This window comes from Mustela erminea, chromosome 16 (assembly GCF_009829155.1).
Source record: "Mustela erminea isolate mMusErm1 chromosome 16, mMusErm1.Pri, whole genome shotgun sequence".
Taxonomy (NCBI): Eukaryota; Metazoa; Chordata; class Mammalia; order Carnivora; family Mustelidae; genus Mustela; species Mustela erminea.
The window spans coordinates 46649539-46670562 of NC_045629.1; the positions used below are offsets into that span (position 1 = coordinate 46649539).

At 44.4% G+C, this 21024-nt stretch overlaps 1 protein-coding gene across 5 annotated transcripts in view; it reads left to right on the forward strand.

Moving 5' to 3' along the window:
• The window catches only part of MATN2 (matrilin 2), a 133674-nt gene that overhangs the window by 57457 nt on the left and 55193 nt on the right, over positions 1-21024 (forward strand). For all 5 annotated transcript variants that reach the window (XM_032316217.1, XM_032316215.1, XM_032316219.1 and 2 more), the window contains one exon: positions 12657-12779. In XM_032316217.1, coding sequence (XP_032172108.1) covers positions 12657-12779 — 123 coding nt within the window. The remainder of the gene's footprint in view (positions 1-12656; positions 12780-21024) is intronic.

Genomic DNA, 21024 nt, shown 5'->3' on the forward strand with positions numbered 1-21024 from the left:
AAAGTTGACAAAAGCGTGCATGATCTGTACACTGAAAAGTATAACAGACTTCTGCAATAAATTAAAAAGACCTAAATAAATGGCGAGAAGACCATATCATATCAAGGAATGAAAGCCTTAATATGGCTAAGATGTCGATTCTTTCCAAATTGATCTATAGATTCAAAGCAATCCTTATCAAAATCCCAGCAGATGTTTTTAGGTAGAAACTGACAATCTGATTCTAAAATATATATATGAAAATGCAAAAAAAACCCCAAACCATAATAGTCAAATACAGTTGACTCTCATTATTCATGATGGTTGGAAGCCTCTGTGAACACAGAACTAGCAATTACTAGATCAATGCTCCTGGAAGAAATACAGAATTACATTCTTGTGAGCTTCTGGCCACATCATCAATGAATATATAGCCTTGTTTTACGTGTGTTTCTATGTAAAGACACTTTATTGAGTATATACTGTTCATTGGTTAATATTGAACTCCCAGCTGACAGCACTATTGCTCAGGCCTGAATGAGGATCACCGAATATACACCTGTTCTTCGTGAGGCACGTCACAGCCTTCTTGCATTTAGGAACACTGGACAGCATTCCATGCTACTCTTGAGAGCCATTTTTTTTTAAAAAAAGATTTTATTTATTTATTTATTTGTCAGAGAGAGAGAGAGAGAGATCACAAGCAGGCTGAGTGGCAGGCAGAGAGAGAGAGGGAAGCAGGCTCCCCACTGAGCAAGGAGCCAGATACAATCCCACAACCCTGGGATCATGACCTGAGCCGAAGGCAGCGGCTTAACCAACTGAGCCACCCAGGCGTCCCTTAAGAGCCATTTTAAACAGTAAAATCACCTAACAAAATGCATAAAAGGCAGGGAAAAAAACCAAACCAAACCAAAACAAAACATGGCACCAAATAGAACACAAAAAGGATGTTTGTTGGCAGTATGAGAACCAAAACAGGAAGGCGAAGCATTGTCTTTTTGGACCTCAACTGGGAATGTGTGCTTCGGGTAATTCAAATTTTTCACCATTCTCTGCACATCCATGGATGGCCATGAAGATGTGGCAAATATCGATTTGGGGTACAAGTAAATTTTAGAAAGTAGGTTACTTTGCAAATATGGAATCTGCAAATAATGAGATCAATGAAAACTCCAAGAAAAAAAAAAACCAAAGTGGGGGGGTTTAGATGACCTGATTTCAAGACTAATTATAAAACAACAGCAATCAAAACAGTGTGTGTTGGTGGACATCAATGAACCAGCATATATAGTCTAGGAATAGACCCACGCACATATGTGAACTGATTTTTGAGAAAAGCGCCAAAGCAATTCGTGAGGAAGGAATAATGTCATCAACAAACGGTGCTACAGCAATTGGATTGCCATGTGCACAAAATGAATCTTGACCTTCACGTCACACCATATACAAAAATGAATTCAAAGCTAATTTTAAATCTAAATGTAAGAGTGGAAACAAACATCTACGTGAAAATGTAGGAAAAATTTTTTGATGACCTTGGATTTGGCAAGGATTTTTAAAAATAGGATACAGAACACCAAAGAGAAAACTCAACTACAGAACTTTATCAAAATTAAAACATTTGGGGGCACCTGGGTGCTTCAGTTGGTTGAGTGTTTGAATCTTGATTCCTGCTCCAGTCCTGATCTCGGGGGTCGGGGGATCGAGCCCCCCACATGGGCTGCATGCTTAGTGTGCAGTCTGCTTGTCCCTCTCCCTTCCCTTTTGACTCTCCCTCTGCTCATGTTCTCGTTCTCTCTAAAATAAATAAATAAAATCTTTAAAAAAAAATCAAAACATTTTCACTTCAAAGTACACTACTACCAAAATGAAAAGGTGAGCCATAGACTAGGATAAAATATTTGCAAACACACATCCAGCAAAGGACCTTAGAATATATAAAGAATTCTTAGAACTCAATAATGGGAAAATGAACAACCCAGTGAAAATGGGCCAAAGATCTGAACAGATATAAACCAGAGAAGACATATGGATGGCACAGAAGCCTGTGAAGAGATGTTCAGTTATTAATTACTAGAAAGATACAAATTAAAACCACAGTGAGATTCTTACCATACCTCTACTGGATTGGATAAAATTTAAAACATTGACCATAATACATGGTGGCAAAGTTGGCAACAGGAACTATCATTGTTCCTTGCAAGAATGTAAAAAATGGTTCACTCTTTGGAAAACAGATTAGCAGTTTTCTACAAAGTTAAATATATACCTACCGTATGACCTAGCCATTCAAACTTTATTTACCCCAAAGAAAGTAATGTTTATGTCCAAAGATTTTTTTAAAAAGATTATATTTACTTACTTATTTGAGAGAGAGAGAAAGAGTGTTCGAGTAGGAGGAGGAGGGAGAGAGAGAGAGGGAGAGAGACTCTCAGGCAGAGTCCATGCATGGAGCCGAGGTGGGGCTTGATCTCACAGCCCTGGGATCATGACCTGAGCCTAATCTAAGAGTCTGATTCTCAACCAACTGAGCCCTGAGTCGCCCACATGCTCCTATGTCCAAACAAAGATTTGAATACGAATGTTCACAGCAACTTTACTTGTAAGAGTCCCAAACTGGAAACAACCCAAATGTCCATCAATAGGTAAATGGATAACATATTGTGATATTTGCATACCATGTAACACTACAAGGCAATGAAGAGAATAAACTTTTTTTTTTTTTTTGAGAATGAACTATTGACACAAGCAGCACGCTAGATGAATTTCAAAATAATCATGTTGGATGAAATAAGACAAACAAAACAGTGTACATGGTGTATGATTCCATTTATAGAAAATTTTAGAAAATGACAAGTAATCTATGTGACAGCAGATTCATGGTTGCCTTAGGATGAGGTGGGCAGTGGCGGGGGAAGCGGGCAGAGGGATTACCAAGGGGTATGAGGACATTTTGAGGGTTTGGGGGTGATGGATATGCTCATTATCTTGATTGTGATGATCATGTTGACAAGACAAACTCATCAAAGCGCGTACTTTGAACATGTACAGGTTATTGTATGCCATTTACAACTCAATAAGGCTAACAGAGAAAGAAAGTCAGAACAAGGTGGTTTTGGAAGGTAAGTGATGCTGAGACGGAGGCTGCAAGACAAAAGATTGGAGAAAGATCGCGAAACAATGAGGGAAGGTGTTGTGGAAGAGGGTTTTTTCCAACAAGTCTGAGAGAAAGGCAGGGCTTGCTGTCTTTGAGGGTGCTAACTAGACCAGCCTGCCTGTCTGGAACAGTTTGTTTGGGGCATTAGTGGGGGCTGAGGGAAGGAATGCAAGCTGGAACAAATTATGGAGCAATTAGTTTCTCAAGCTGAGTCCCAGCATTGGTCTTTGGTGGGTAGAAGGAGCTGGTCATGGGGTGTCGATGGTAAATCCACATTTTAGTAAATTGATTTTAGCAGTAATGGATACACGGGATTTAAACTGGTAGAAAGTGGGTGGAGAAGTACCATCCACCCGTTCACTCATTCATCCAACACTTACTGGTTCCCTCTAGGCACTCTTCCTGGGCAGTAGGAGAAAAAGGAGTGCTTCTCTTTTATGTTGGCGACCCAAGAAACAGTCAGATCTTGGTTTCCTTTATGCTCCGCACCTATGGAGCGGAAGATGAAAGAGGCAAGAGGCAGTGACAGAATCTATTAGGAGACCACCGCAATAAGCCCCACCCCGGGGAGGAGCTTATGACAGAAGCTGGGGCATGGGGGTCAGGGGATGGTAGCAGAATTTAAAATGACAGCTAGCTTCAGAAAGGAAACCTGCTTTTGAGGCAAAACTAGCGAGTCTGGGAAGCAGCCCACCCAAGTGGTTGGATGCAGCTGGAGATGAGGCATTAGAGTTCAAGGATAACCCCAGGCTGGATATGCCTGGTGGTAGTAATTGACCCTGAAAACGGATCATATCTTGGAGGGAAAGAGGGAGCGTGGAAAGAGAAGGTCAGGGTCGGAGCTTCGGGGCTGCCCATGGTGAGAGCAAGGAAAGAGGGTGGAAGGGCGAGCAGGCTGCCCCCACAGCCCGCCAGCCTGCCGCTTGTCGAGGAATCGCAGGGCCCAGGTGCTGCTAGGACCGCCCCGAGCGGAAGCAGAGGCTGCTGAGCTGGGTGACGTGGCCACGGGCCTCCTCTCCACCCTGGGGGTCCAGGTCCGGGGACCTGAATATGGTAACGTGCAGCCTGCTCGCCCTCTGGTTGGGCCAGGCTGCAGGATTATTATTATTTTTTTTTTTTTTTAAAGAAGAAAAGAAAACAAAGGAATCCGGGCTGGGTGGCGTTCTCCTGGGAGAGCAGTCCTGCTCGTGTGCGAGTGGAGACGAACGCTGTAAAAGAATCAACACCGGTCAGGGGCAAGTGAGTTTGAGGCTTGTGCAGCTTCTTCTCTGCGTTCCTGGTTTCACAAGCGCCCAGATAAGTGGTTCTCAAAGTGGCCCCCCAGACAAGCAGCAGATGAGCAGAGGAACTGGCTGGAAAGGCAACACCCGCCCCACCCCCGGGGGGTGGGGTGGGGAGGACCCTAGAGTTCCCTAATGGGGACTCTGCGGTGGTAGCTAGGAATGTGTGTGTGAACGATCTCTCCAGGCAATCCTGATTAAGCCCAACTCTGGAAACCACCGAGGCCTTTTAAACCGGATCTTAAAGACTCCACTCAGTAGGGAGTTTATATTGAGAACGAGATGAAGGCCCTTTTTGGAAATTGCAAAGCGCTCTACAAGACTAGGGCGTTACTCGTGCATGCTTGTTTATTTCCATGCACCTCATTGGGTCAGATTTACTATGTTTTAAGGCTTTACAGGGAGGTGTGTGTGTGGGGGGATTCTTTCCCCTTTTCTCTTCTCAGAAGGAAAATCTTGTGAGTGACTAGGAGAACTGACTGGCAAAGAAATCGACAGCTGGGGAGAGGCACAGCTGGGATTTGCCCAAAGGACAGGTTTGTTTTTCTCGGTGACATTGGGTTTGTTTTGTTTCTTCCAGCGTTAGAAGCACAAGGCCGATGACTCACATTGACTGTCAAGAGTCTTTAAGTCCAAACTGCAGCTGTCAAAATAAGATTAGTGCTTTCAGGCACCATGAAAGAAGGGGGATGGTCCCCCAAAACCCAGGCTCCGGTTTGTGGAGGCCTGATTCTGGGAGGGCTTTCACACTGGTGTGGGCAGAAACCGCATTGTCTCCCACTTGAGTGAAGTAACAGCCCTAATAATACATTTCTCTTCGCTCTTGCTGGGATGGATAACTTGTGGTTTCTACATCTCCGGCCGAGTAACAGCAGGAGCTGTTTAAAAAAGTGGAGTGTGTCTTTAAAGGTGTTCATTTTGCTTTAACTCCAAAGGACAGATTAAACTGTCGTTGGTGGGAACAGCACGCAGTGTAGCTTGTCAAAAGCTCTGAAAAGCCAATAAAAACCCCTTTGATTTTGCCTGACATGATGTCAGCCACGGCAGCCCCCAGCCCTTGTCCCGTGCTCCTCGTCCGGCGGAACCAGGTGGAGGTTTTCCAAGTTCTCTGGCCGAGGCGCGGCGCCGGGGTTTCGAGATCATAAATGAAGGCAGGCACTTAAATCTAGGATGCCTTCGAGCCCCGGGGCAAACACTAGGGATGGATTTGAGCACAGCACTGGGGCTCTGAGTTATCAAGTCCTCACTGATTTATTTCACCTGGGAAGGCTAAGCAGCTGCAGTTAATATCCCTCCCTACAATTCACAAGGAACTAAAAGCAAGTAAATTCTGCTGACTGTCAGCTCTGTGCTAATGATTGCCTTCTGGCAAGACATTGCTTGCATGTGGTGAGATCTTTTGTTATAAAATTCAAAATTGCCTGCTTTGCTGTATCAGATCAATTCAGCAATTCAACAAAGCAAAACTTAGTCAAGGATATGTCGACATTATTTAAAGAAATCTGAAGCTACGTCCATGCGTGGCGTTCTCAGAGGCGTCTGTAAATTGACACTTTATTGTAACGGTGTTGTGGGCGAAACTTGTCTGGAGCCCACCTCTCCTGCATGCTGAACTGGGCCTGTGCCTCCAAGACCTTTCTTTCTAAGGAAGAAGGAGGCTAGCATTTGCTGAGTATCTATATATCTGCCAGGGGCTTAACTCGTCTCGTTATCTCAGCCCTGCAATGTTTTCTCCACTTAATTATTTAACTTCTAGGAAAATCGGGTCTTCTAGAAATCACTCATGTGAGGTCACACAAGCCAGCTAGCTGGAGGCAGGTCTGGCTCCGAAGAAGATCTTCTTTTCACTCTGTCTCCATCCCCCCGCCCCCACCTCGCCCCGAGCCGCAAGACACATAACTGCCCTTTTTTCTTTTTTCTCCAAGGTTCAGTTCCCTGGCTCCTTCCTTTTCCATGTTTCCTCCCTCAAGTCTTTGTATAAAAGAATCTTCTGAGTGAGACCACCTTCTGACCACAGCATATAAAACACAAGTTCCCTTCCTTCCACATTCCCAACTCCCTTGACCAGATAATATTTTTCTGAAGCACTTGTAAGATCTAACGTGGGGAGCCTGGGTGACTCAGTAGATTAAGCATCTGCCTTAGGCTCAGGTCATGATCCTGGAATCCTAGGATCCAGGCTGTTGAGCTTCCTGCTCAGTGGGGAGCCTGCTTCTCCCTCTCCCTCTGCCTGCTGTTCCCATGCTGTTTGTTCCCTCTCTTTCTCTGTCAAATAAATAAACCAATTAAATATTAAAAAGAGAGAGAGATCTAACATAACGTATGGTTTACCTGTTTATTTTATGTCTGGCCTCTGTCAGTGGTATGCTGGGAAATGTTTAAGAATCAGATCTCCAGGGGAAGATGCCCTGAGTGGGAAGGTTCTCAGGTTCCTGAGGGGTAAATACAGCCAGTGCTGGTGATTTCACGCCCCTGCCTGTCCTTGCTGAATGCAGGGTAGGGCAGAGACATACGTGCACAGTCTGTCATGTAGGTCGGTAGGAGCCAGTCCCCACTTGAGTATAATCTTCATGGGACAGACATCAATTGATATATATATATATTTTTAATTTTATTTATTTATTTACATAATATATTATTAGCTCCAGGGGTTCAGGTCTGTGAATCGCCAGGTTTACACACTTCACAGCACTCACCATAGCACATACCCTCCCCAATGTCCATAGCCCCACCACCCTCTCCCTACCCTCCTCCTCCCGGCAACCCTCAGTTTGTTTTGTGACAGTAAGAGTCTCTTATGATTTGCCTCCCTCCCGATCCCATCTTGTTTCATTGATTCTTTTCCTACCCCCCAACCTGCCCACGTTGCCACTCAATGTCCTCATATCAGGGAGATCATATGATAATTGTCTTTCTCTGATTGATTTATTGTGCTAAGCAAAATACCCTCCAGTTTATCCACGTCATCGCATATGGCAAGATTTCATTTCTTTTGATGGCTGTATAGTATTCCGTTGTATATATATAGCACATCTTCTTTATCCATTCATCTGTTGATGGACATCTAGGTTCTTTCCATAGTTTGGCTATTGTGGACATTGCTACTATAAACATTTGGGTGCACGTGCCCCTTCAGATCACTACATTTGTGTCTTTAGGGTAAATACCCAGTAGTGCAATTGCTGGGTCATAAGGTAGCTCTATTTTCAACTTTTTGAGGAACTTCCATGCTGTTTTCCGGAGTAGTTGCACCATCTTGCATTCCCACCAACAGTGTAGGAGGGTTCCTCTTTCTCCACATCCTCACCAGCATCTGTCATTCCCTGACTTGTTAATTTTAGCCATTCTGACTGGTGTGAGGTGATATCTCATTTTGGTTTTGATTTGTATTTCCCTGATGCCGAGTGATGTGGAGCACTTTTTCATGTGTCTGCTGCCATCTGGATGTCTTCTTTGCAGAAATGTCTGTCCATGTCCTCTGCCCATTTCTTGATTGGATTATTTGTTCTTTGGGTGTTGAGTTTGATAAGTTCTTTATGCATTTTGGACACTAGGAATATCCCTGTTGGGAGACAGGGAGTATGGGCCTTTGTCACTGTACTTTCAGCAGATGAACACTAAACAGAACACCAATGACACCCGTGAGAACATTGTGTCGGGCTCTGGCAAATCAGTGAGTAAAATCAGCTCATGTTCCAGTGAAGCAGGCAGACATGATCAGGTCTTTCTAGTACCACTGGATAAACCTGTGAGTGCTGGAGTGGAGTCCAGAGGAAGGAGCCTTTAAGCCCAGCCACCCAGGAGAGGTCTTCCTGGAAGAGGTACTATTTGACAGAAGTCATGTGCCATGAATGGGGATCACCAGGTAGAGGAGGCTTGGAAGGATAATGAGAATTCAGAATTCGGTGCGTCTCCCATCCCCCATCATTTTATTACCCTTCGGTGGAAACCCTCCTGGGCTGTGAGAAAAAGAAGCGCTGTTTTTCAAAAGCATAAGGAATCCTCAAAAAGTATCTGTATTTGTTTCAAATAGAAGTGAGCACTGCCAGAAAAACAACATTGTTTTGTCAGAACCTAGTCTGTATTTTTTCCTTAGTCTTTGTTTAATTAAGTTAATCCCTCAGTGGTTTCCCTTGGGACAGTGCAGATCCTACGGGCCATAAATCCCCCACATTATAAAAACAGTCTGAAAGTACAACACACAGGAAGCCAGCTGGCACGCGCACTGTTTGTGGGACCGGGCTTCTGGAATGCAAGCGATAAGCCTCCTGGTCCTACCACGCTCTGCGCCCTCACGTAGTGTCTGCAGTCCTCTCAGCCACTTGGAGAGGGAAGGGAAGACAGCAGTCATTCTGAGGTTTATTTGAAAGAGGAAACTGAGCCTGGCAGTCTCAGTTAATAAAGGGGGAGACTGCCTCCTGGGTATGGGCACTTTCCCCTCAGATGATTGCAAGGACTTTTATCCAGTTCGACATTTCTCATCCTGGCTGGGTGCTGGAGTTCTCTGGGGAGCTTTTAAACAAAACACCACTGCTTGCATTACCCCCTCCCCCCACTCCTTGGCCAAGCCCGTTTGAGGTAAGGAGGGGGGCGCCCTGGGTATCACGATTTTCCAAAAGTCCGCAGATGGTTCTAATGGGTAGCTAAGGTTGGGCGCTGCTGCTACTGTCAGCCAGACCTTGTGGTTATTTACAGACTGTTCCGTGGGGGTCCCAGCCCCATCCTGAAAGGAATGGGCATTGCTTCTCTTACCTACCCTGTGAGGAGAAGTCTTGTGGGGAGGGGGGGACAAAAAGAGGATTGCTTCAAGGCCTTGGTTCATTGCTTTGAAAATGCTGCTTTCCAAGGGGTTCTTTTGTAACATGTTGGGTTTTTTTTTTTCCATTATTATAAAAGCTCTTGTTAAGAGCCCATGTTAGAAAATTTGAAAGCAGATCATTATAAGTAAGAATAAAAAGCACCTCTGCTCCTACCACTCCTCTGTAACCGCCATTAGGCAGGGTTCCCACTGGACACCAAAGGAGGCAGAGCAGCAGCCGGAGCAGAGAAGGGATACCCAGGTGGAGGAGCTCGGGCCCCCCATCTTCAGAGATGGCCTTGGGATTTGGGGATGTAATTTGTTCCACTGTGCTGGAATGACCTTTTCCAGCCACAATGCTTTGAAGCAGGTGCTTTCTCCTCCCTGTGAGGGAGCTTAGAGACTAGCGAGGGAGACACAATGAATAGATGGCGTATGGATGCCTGTGTAATTGACATTGTGGTACATGCCCAGGGGAGAGGTGACTGTTGATAGGGGAGGTGGATAGCTCTGGCTCGGGAGAACAGCTGCAGGTCCTCCTATCAGGAGGTTAATTTTTCTATCACTGTTCCAGCAGATCAGAGCTATTTCAGCATGGAATTCAAAAAAACTACCACTGTTCCCAAACAAAGCAGTGATTTTTATTTAACAGCTAGAAGTCTGATAAGTTTCACCAGAGCTAAAGAAACCGTCAGATGCTCCTTTTGATCCATTTCACTGAAGGGTAATAAAACTATGGGAGATAGGGGAAACACCGAATCCTGAGTTCCCGTTATCCTTCCAAGCCTTCTCTCCCTGGTGACCCCCACTCATAGCTCATGACTTCCATCAACTGGCACCTCTTCCAGGAAGACCTCTTTGGGTTGGCTGGGCTTGGAGCCTCCTCCCTCTGGGCGCCACTCTAGCACTCACACTTTCATCTGGGTCTCCTGCTGAATGGAATTGACTTCTCAGCCTTCTGGCCCTCTGTCATCTCGTGTCAGTTATCCTTTCCATCTTCCCTCCTGCCACTTCCCTTGGAATTCCCAGCATGGAATTCAGCTACCAGGCCTGTCCCGTTTTCCTCATTTCTGCACATTTACTCACACTATTCCCTCAGCCCAGAAAGCCTGTCCCTTCTGCATTCTCTAATGCTTACCTGACAACCTTTTTCAATCCACCCTTGGCCATGGGGCTAGTTTTTTCTACCTCAGGACTTTTGCATTTGCTGTTCTTTTAATCAGAAATGCTCTTCCTAGAGCTTCCCATTACTGACCCTTAGAATACAAGCTGGGTGACAGCAGGAACCCCTTTGTCTCTGTGGTTCTTCCTTATATCCCCAGTGCCTGGGACAAAGGGGGTACTTCATTTATTGAATAAATGAAGAATATCCTATGATTCAGATTTTTTTTTAATTTTTAATTTTTTATAAACATATATTTTTATCCCCAGGGGTACAGGTCTGTGAATCACCAGGTTTACACACTTCACAGCACTCACCAAAGCACATACCCTCCCCAATGTCCATAGTCCCACCCCCTTCTCCCAACCCCCCTCCCCCCAGCAACCCTCAGTTTGTTTTGTGAGATTAAGAGTCACTTATGGTTTGTCTCCCTCCCAATTCCATCTTGTTTCATTGATTCTTCTTCTACCCACTTAAGCCCCCATGTTGCATCACCACTTCCTCATATCAGGGAGATCATATGATAGTTGTCTTTCTCTGCTTGACTTATTTCGCTAAGCATGATACGCTCTAGTTCCATCCATGTTGTCGCAAATGGCAAGATTTCATTTCTTTTGATGGCTGCATAGTATTCCATTGTGTATATATACCACATCTTCTTGATCCATTCATCTGTTGATGGACATCTAGGTTCTTTCCATAGTTTGGCTATTGTGGACATTGCTGCTATAAACATTCGGGTGCACGTGTGATTCAGATTTTTATTAGATCTCTGGCTTTGGCTTGTAACTGAAGGTTTTTATTATTAATTATTCACTGTGATTTTTACGTGAGCTAAAGTGGTTTTTGTTTTTTGTTTTGGTTATTGGTGTTTTTCTTCTGTCTAAATCCACTGGAAATCTCAGTTGGAGTTCCCAATTGGAAATCTAAGCTATAAATATACTGGTAAGAGATAGAAGAATTTGCATCTATAGTTTTCTTCATCTACTTCATTGCTTCGGGAATGAAAATACATCTTTTAGCACTTAAAAGCCAGAGCCCCTATTTGTACAATCTTAGACATAAACATTTTTAATATAATGAGGCAGATTTTATTTTTAAAAACGATTTAGTGCATTTAATAGAAGTGAAGAATAAATCAGCTTTTCTCTTTTTATCAATTTAATATTTTGTATTTATCTAAAAGCATAATAAACAATAAAACTCAAATGACACTGGAGATTACATTTAAGCATAACCATTGGATTCGGGGATCAATCGAGCTTTCTAGTTAATTGAGTTTTTATCATAGCTTTCATTAGTGATAGCTTTTAACCAGTGAAAACTCTTTTTAACATATTTGATCCCTTTAATGCTCTTTGGTTTTCTCCAGCTTTAATGGTTAAGTCACTGGAAGAGCTAGGTACAACACCAAGCCATTCTCCTTGCTGAGAAATAATGTCATCACATCAGCCTGTTTCTTGCAAAAGAGAGACTTAGTCAGTGATGGATTGAAAATGCCTTTAACCTTTTCATCCTCTGATATATGTTTAGTTTGCTTGCGGTAGATGCATTCCTGCTAGTGCCTTCTCACATTGCATTTGAAGAGTTCTGCTAAGAACCAGATATCCGTTTCTCCCTAGTAATCTTTGTTACCTCGATCTAACCTCCTTTGGCGTCACATTTTCTTTCTTTGTCAGTGGTGTGAAGAAATAGAGCTTAAGGAGGATTTCCAAAGATCGTTCGGGTAGACAAATGGAGTGAGGGGAAATATTTTCCAAAAGGACAGATGCAAAATTGGGACCTGCCATGTTTGGGGTGGATAGAGTAGACGGTCTTTTCACAGTGCTCTCTCTCTGGCTTCCCCGCCTGCAGAGTGTCAAAGATCGTGCCAGACTATCTCACGTATGCTGGGGAGACGGGGATGACAAAGCATTTTTGTTCTCGAACAACAGGAAGGGTTCTTGATGCAGATGAGGGCAAATGCTTGCTTGTGATGACGTAACAGCAGGCACCAGAATGGTTCAGAGCACTTTCACCAACATGAGGCAAATAGAAAACCGATGTTAATTTGAAATTACTCAATGCGTTTCCTAGAGGTGAATAAGTCCCACTTCGAAAGCTCTGTTTTTATTTATACATAGAGATGCATCAAATGTTAATAGCAGTTGCCTCTGGATGGTAGGATTACAGTGGCTTAATATGTTAAAAGTGATTTTAACAAGTGCTCATTGCCTGGCGGTGTACTGAGGGTCATGTCCTTCAGAGCTGTGTTCTCATGGTGCGACTCTGCCCCAGTCCAGGATCTGTGTGCGGCGGAGGACCACGGCTGTGAGCAGCTCTGTGTGAATGTGCTGGGCTCCTTCGTCTGCCAGTGCTACAGCGGCTTCATGCTGGCCGAGGACGGGAAAAGATGTGTGGGTGAGTATTCCCCTGCCTTGTTGAATGAGGAAGGGCAAGCTGGGCACAGCGAGGGGGCTGGGGAGCCTCCCACAGATCCAAGTACTCTCCTTTGAATTTCAACAAAGTGCTCCGTTCTCTGGTCTAGTTGTTAGTCCAAATTTAAACTCTGAAGACTTCCTTTACAGCTGAGGCTAGCATGATCTCATTCGAGGTCCTCCACAAAAGGCAGATTTATGATCACCTATGTAAATATAAGCATCCCTTTATATACTACCTCCCTTGAAAAGGACTGGGTGGATTTTCAGCAAACGCGGAGGCTGTCTGGGGTGGCCTGACTTCAGTACAGCTCGTGTGTTGTTCATGAGATTCCCTTGCTGGTGGGTGAGGTTGCTGAGTGGCCCCTCAAAGATGGAGGCAGCCTTCCTGCTAAGCATGGATCTGCCAGCGATGGGCCCAAGGGACCACCAGGAATGAGAGCCCAGCTATCTGTGAGAAGACACCATTGTCAGAAGAAAGGAACAGTTGCCTCAAAGGCAAGCCTGGGAAGAAGTTGCAAGGGCAGTGCTTAGAATTTCAGGCACCCACTTGCTATCAGTTGAGTGGCTTCCCACGGGGGCAACCCCACCTTATGTGACCTGGTGGGATGTAGAAGAGCTGGGAGTGGCATCTGATTTCTTCAATGAAGGATAATGGTTCTCCTAAGCACTTAGCGCACCAGCAGGTCCCTAATGCCACCTCCCAGTGTGTCCTTAAACTCACATGGTCTCATTCATCCTTCCTCCAGCAAACAGTGACTAGCAAGAAGTAGGTGTTCAATGAACTGAACTCAGTACCTCTAAGCCAAAAAATCTGGGGGCTAAGGAAGGGAAAGGACTCGACTGACGCCAGAGGGGGAAGCTACTGACTCTAAATCCTGCATTTTCTCGTCCATATCCCATTGTTTTCAGGGGGATATGTTGTTGTTTCCCCTTACGTCTTGCTTCTCACAGTGAACGATTCTTATATTGCACATAGAATTTACATTTTCCAGCACTCTTTGATTCTTAGCTAAGGATGCAGAAGGAAAAAGCCACAAAACAAAAGTATTAGTGGCATCTTCTTCGCAGGTGAGAATCGAGTGGGTTTGTTTCCTTGTTTTTACACGCTGACGGGAATGAAAGCTGCCCTCATCAGAGGTCCACAAATGGAATTGGTCTCCTAAGCCTTGGAGATTTTATTTATTTTTTTCTTAATCTGTGGGTGGTGACAGTGATAGGGAGCAAGTTACCACACCCACTAACGGGGGCAAAAGAGAAGTCAACATGCTTCACTCATTTTTATCATGCAAGTAATATACTTTCATTGAGGATAAACAGATTAAACAGATGAGCCCTGGGTGATTTATGCAGCTGATGAACTGTTGAACACTACATCTGAAACTCATGATGTATTGTGTGTTGGCTAATTGAATTTAAATTTAAAAAAAGGGATTAAGCAGATGAGAAAAATCACTATTAATAGTTTGTTGTATTTTCTGCCAGACTTTTCCCCACACACATATCTACTTCAAGGAGCACCTGGGTGGTTCGGTGGGTTCAGCACCTGACACTTGATTTTGGCTCAAGTCACAATCTCAGGGCTGTGAGATCGAGCCCCTCGGTGTAGAATCTACTTGAGATTCTCTCTCTCCCTCTGCCCCTCCCCCCACTCATGCATGTGCTATAAATAAATAAATAAAATCTTTTTAAAAACTTACAAAAGGGCCCCTGGGTGGCTCAGTGGGTTAAGCCTCTGCCTTTGGCTCAGGTCATGATCTCAGGGTCAAGGGATCGAGGTCCTGCATTGGGCTCTCTGCTCTCGGGAAGCCTGCTTCTCCCTCTCTCTCTGCCTGCCTCTCTGCCTACTTGTGATCTCTCTCTCTGTCAAATAAATAAATAAAATCTTTAAAAAAATAAAAATAAAAAATAAAAACTTACAAAAATATCTAATTCAAAACATTTTGTTAATGTTGAACAAAATGAGGTCATGCTGTTTATTGTGTCTAACATATTTTTTCCTTTACCGGTAATTAAATGGGTGGAAACATTGGGGGCTGTTGGGTCAGAAGGAAACTGGGCCATTGGGAATAAGGCCGGTGGATAAGCTTCAGGAAAAAGGGGGAGTGTGTCTGGTTAACCATGAGAGGGAAGGAGCCGGGAAGGCCCAGAGCTTGTGTGGGCAACAAGGAGTAGATGGGGCAAGGGCAGTAGGGGCTGTGGCTGGGGCAGGAGGCCTGCCCTGGGCCTTAGGAAACTGGAGGGTGGTGAGGAACCCAGTTTTCTGAGCGTTGCCACAAATAATTGCCTTGTCGTCCCTGTGTGGTAGAGAACCTTGGTGTCTCTAGAGGTCCAGAGCTGCTTGGTGGAGCTATGCTGGAGCTATGCTGAGTGCAGAGCCAATGGCGGAAGTAAGAGAAACTACAGAAGGTCAGAGAAGAAGGTCATTCTAATGGCCAGGGTGGGGAAAATCTAGGAAAGGAAGGAAGGGTAGCCATTGGACAGGTGTCCAAGGAGACATGAAGGGCGGTAATGGTGTGGACACGGCGGAGCTCTCCAAGCTCGAAGGCTGGGTTGGGGGGGCAGCCCTTGCTCCTGAGAGTGGGTAGATGAGGGGGAGACTGTCACAGGGATGCCAGACTGAAAGCTAAGCAGGTGATCTTACTCGAGGACAGCAGTTGGAAGGGGCTTGTCAAAGATGGAGACTCCAGGTGTCAGACCGAGACAGGAAATTTAGTGAAGCAAAGGCTGGCGGGGACTCTGGAAGCTCTCTGTCAGCAGCTGGTCTGGATGACCAGTGTGTAGATGGGAACGTTAAGAATATGGGGACCATAAATCCCAGTTCATCCAGCATGATCCCTGCTTGCGCCTGTTGGCTTAGTTCTCAACAGCCCTCCCTTTCGCTTTCGAAGGGTTCTAGTCTGGGGTGACAAACTACAGGGTCACCACAGTTAAGGCCAGCCTGGCTTAAACAGTGGAAGAGACCCACTCTGCTGAAGCAGAGAGCGCCTGCAGGTGTGACGTAGAGGAAGGAATTGAAGATACCAGCTGCAAGCAGAGCGTTCAGGGCTTCGAAAACCAGGGTGAAAAGTCTGGACTTCATCTCTGGAAGAGAGACACTGAAGGGTTTCTAATCGGAAGTGACAAATGTAAAGCCTCATTTGAGGAGACTGAATCTCTGGGTGAACTGCAGGATAGATTCCGGAAGGAAGACGGTGAGAGATGGAAAGACCAGTCAGGAGACTCTGGCAGTCCTCAAGGAGAGGTGACAAGGGTCAGAGTTTGAGGGACGACTGAAGAGATGGAGATTGAGGGAGTAAGGCGTGAGGAGACACTGTGAGTAAAGCGGCGGAGGAAAAGTCTGAAGTCGCTCCTGAGTTTAAGCCTCCATTGATTCTGACAGATAATGAGCAGTTTTAGACAAGGTGAGTCTGAAGTTAAGGTGGGACCCGGACAAGGACATGTCAGGAGGGAGGAGGTAAGGTCACCTCACCATGAGAGGAGATTAGAACCAACAGCACAGCTGGGAAGCCACGCAGTGCGTTCTCTCGTAAATTTTAATTTCCATCTACTTTTCACTTTAAATGCGTATTTGTGTGTGTGTCTGTTTTGACCTTCAGTACAGTAAGACCTGGGCTTCCATCCCAGTTCGGCTGCTCACTGGTCATGGGTCATTTCATGTCTGAGCCTCTGTTTTTCTCATCCATATTGTAGTGGGATTAAATAAGGTAAGGAGTCAAGTTTCTAATACACACAAGGCCATTATTATCATGATTACAATGTGTAGCATCATCATCGTCGTCGTCATCATTTCCTGGCTATCCTGAAGTATGGAGTGAGGAGAGAGTGAAAGCCCGAGCCTGCTGGCCTGAGCCACATGTAGTGAGCCGGGGGGACAAGTTGGGCAGAAGAAATGTCCGTGAAGGAACAGGTGGGGGTGGGGGAGGGGAGAGGTGGGCAAAAGAATCAAAAGTCATGGAATATGCTGGGAAAGAGAATTTCTAGGCCAGGTCAATATCAATGTCATCCTCCAGCGAGGCCAAAGGGAACAGAACTTAGAGAAAAAGCCATTGGGTTGAGTCACAGATTCATCTCAGCAAATATTTCCAAACTCTCTGCCAGACACTCTGCTGGCCATTAGGGACACAACGATGGCCAGAAACCCACTGAGAATGACCAAGAGGGGTGGAACAGAGGGCCGATTTCAGGGGGAGGGGAGGTGGAGAGACAGCGGGGACGGCAACTCTAAATTATTTATTTAGAGACGTGTGGTAGAAATTCATTACATCCAGCTACAGGTGAAAGGACCAAACCTTCAAAGCTGTGGGTCTAGCACTTTGACTTATCCCAGAGTTATGACTGTGACCTGCATGAAAATCCAATTCTTAGCCATCCTCAGGACTTTCCAAGACAGCATTTCCATTGTTGAGTTAGAGGAACATTAAATTCTAGTGTTGGAGTCCCATGTCCCTAACTGCTCATTTCAGTCTGGACAGTACTGAATTTATTCCACATTCAGGTGATTGAGGATGGATTCCCAGCCTAGGTTCTCCTTTTGCTTTAATTGAGTTCCCTTTACTTTTCTGCTGTACTTGGTCTTCTGGTATTTACCAACTGTCTTGTCTTTGGGGGTAACTCTAGTCCAGTTTGCATCTTATCTGCCTAAGCAGATTGCAAACTCTTGGGGAGAGGCCAATGAGTGTCATTTTCATCTTTCACAGAGTAGACTTGTGTGTTTCAGCGCATCGACGGAGGCTGAGTGATTGATCACAATCTCAAGCCGTCATATATTTTAAAAAGCCTTGTTCCTTCGATGGCTTTTGCAGTTCCAAAGTCAGCTTTTGCATATTAAAGAAATTGTCAGAATAAATGTGTATAAAGTCAAACTCTGAAAGCCATTCCTCTTCAGGTTCACTTCCTGGAAGTAATCTTTGCTAAAAGCTTGGCTTCTCCTTTCTGCCTTTCTTCTAAGATGTCTTATGTGTAGTATTTGCTTGTCATGACTATCCAGGGTTTAACACAATGCCCGTTGTACAGTCATTGCTCAGTAAGTGGTTGTAGAACAAATGAATGGCATTAAGGTATTTCTTAACCCCCAAATTCAGTTTTATCTAAATAAAGATGCAGGGTGATAAAAACCTAATCCACATTTATTGAATGTTACAAAGTCATAATTGGTGTATAGTTGCAACAACTCTATGGGGTAGGTACTATTGTTACCACATTTTATAAGTCTCTTAATCTGTCTCTGTTTCAGTGACTTCATCTGTAAATTGAGGATAACAATAATTTGTACCTCAAATCTTTTGTACCTCAAAGGAATGTTGTGCAGGTTCAACAAGTGGATATATGTAAGACATTTGTTAAAATTTTACTGTCATTATATTGTTTGATACAGGGGCAACTGATAAACACTAGCTGAATTTGAATTTCTGTATCCTCTTTATTTAAATATTTTACTTATTTATAGAACGAGTGAGAGAAAGAGAACGAGTGTGTGGGAGGGGAGGTGGGCAGAGAGGGAGGGAGAGGGAGAATCTTTTTTTTTAACACTTTATTTATTTATTTATTAAAAAGATCTTTATTTATTTATTTAACAGAGATCCCAAGTAGGCAGTGAGGCAGGCAGAGAGAGAGAGAGAGAGAGGAGGAGGAAGCAGGCTTCTTGCTAAGCAGAGAGCCCGATGTGGGGCTCAATCCCAGGACCCTGGGATCATCACCTGAGCCAAAGACAGAGGCTTTAACCCACTGAGCCAAACAGGTGCTCTGGGAGAGAGAGAATCTTAAACAGACTCTGTGTTGACATGAGTCCAATGCAGGGATTGATCTCACGACCCAGAGATCATGATCTGAGATGAAAGCAAGAGTCAGATGTTTAACCGACTGAGGCACCCAGGCACCCCTGAATTTCTATAACCTTTATGAACTTTTGTCTTCTTTCGAATGCTTCCATTTAACAGCATGTCAGATGTATGCTACGTTTACAGAATCAGATTGAGGCACATACTCAGAACAATGGTGGCACATAGCCATGGGGCTTTAGCGGGGCATTACTGCTATCTTCAGAGCTTTCCCCCTGGATTCTGCTCTACCAATCACCTTCATTGAGGAGGGGATGATTGGTAGTTGAGTTGGGGACAAGGGATGGGACGATCCATTTTTATATGGAAACGTCAGCTTTTTAGACCATCAGCTAACCACCCATGTTTGATGTGTGACCTCCCCCAATTCCAACCTGTTAAGTATTGGATTTCTCTCCATACTGGTTTGCTAGGATCATAACAAAGCCACAGAGTGAGTGGCTTTAACATTTTCTCACCATTCTGGAAGCCAGGACTCCAAGGTCAAGGTGTCACCAGGGTTGGTTTCTTTTGAGGTCTTTCTCCTTGACTCATAGAAGGTCGGTCCCTTCCTGCCTCTGCGTGTGGTCTTTCTTCTGGGTACACACTTATCTGGTGCCTCTTTGAGTGTCCAGATATCCTCTTCTTATAAGGACCCCCGTCAGACTGGAGTAGGGTTCACCCAAATGGCTTCATCCTCATTGAATCACTTCTTTAAAGGTCCTACCTCCAACTACAGTTATATCCTGACTGGGTTTAGGACTTAAACATCTGTATTTAGTGTGGGGAAGACTATTCAGCCCAGAACGCTTCCCTGTTGTTCCAAAATCAATAAGAAACTCTCCGAGTTTCAGACTCCTGCATATGGAAACACAGCTGGGCCCTCAGCGGAGAGGTTTTAGGACCCTGACTCTACGTAGGTATCTCCTGTATACTCAGCAAGTCAAATGCGTCTACCATTTCTCCAACGATGAATTTGGTTTTTCTTACTCTGTCGTCAACAAACTTTAAAACCCAAATGTACCTCTTTGAAATATCCTATTTCTACTGATGCCATCCCCTTGCAGACTGATGCCTCCTGAGAAATCTTTGGACTGTGACCGGGTTGTCAACCGGAGACCCTCCATCTTGCGCTCCATTACCTTGCACCAAAGTATCATTTATCCTTGGACACAGAGCCTGAACGTAGGGAGACCACTTCTAACCCTGTGATTTTAACCCTTTGTGATCTGGAGAGCCAGATTCCCTACAATCAGGGAATGACACGTCCTGCAGGTAAAGGAGATTGTATGGATATGTCAGGCAAAACAACTGAGAAAGGATTTTTTTGAAGGAGATGAAGACTTGGAACAAGGAGCATCTCTGAGCTACACACATGGAGCACCTCCATATATCTGCCCCTGAACTTGGCCTCTCTTTTTACAAGTACAGATTTGCAACGAAGGAAATTAAGCCAAGAACCCAAAGCATGTGACAAAGGGTGTCAGAGTTGAATGGACTGGAACTCTCTTGGTCTTAAAAAGCTTTGAGGTTCACATTCTTGAAGTGGGCTTCTCTACATCTGATGTTGTAATGGCCTCTTCTGCTGTCCCCCAGAAGCCTGGCAGAAAGCCAGTGAGTGGCTCTCAAGCCAAGGTGGGGATTGGACACTGTGGGGTTTTACAGGCCAGGGTCTTGAAGCCCAGGAATGCTTGACTCCCGCCTTGCCAACCTCCCCTCCCCGCTTCAGTTCCCTAGATTACTGAGCGCACAAAAACCAAAACCAGCAAGAGAATCAAAGTCCAGGAGAAGCCATGAGCTTGAGCCTGTGGTTGGCCGATTGGTGGAAAGTGTCTTTCAAAGAGTGGAATCAAAAAAACCACATATCCAAACCTATCCTAACCTTTTTGTTTTTATTGAAAACACATAAATGTCCTTTTAATAAAAATTACCTTTAATAACACTTTTAAAAAGTACTAATTTGAAGTCCATTTCTAAAATCTATGATTAAAATTTTTTTTCTTACATAAATCATGTCCATAATGTACTGCCCACGATTTTCAACTTTGGTTTCCTTAAATTGGAGCAAGAATTGGAAGACTTCTGTAAACTAGTCTAAGGGCAGAATCCTTGTAAATTTTCATGAAAATTTCCCAATCTTTTACATGTTTTATCCATGCCTGCTTCCACGCAATTTTGGTTAACAAATTGCTTTAATTAGTTCTTTCCAAAGCTTTCAATTCAGTTGTTTTTTTAAAAAGCTCAATTTGTTTTAATGCCTATGTTTAATTGGTTTTTATAGTATTTATAATTATTTACAATAACATATATAAATGGCATATATAGGCTTGGGAACAAAACCAACTTTGGCTCTTTTTGGCAGTGGTTCTTAAATTTTAACATGCATGAGAATCATCTGGAGGGCTTGTT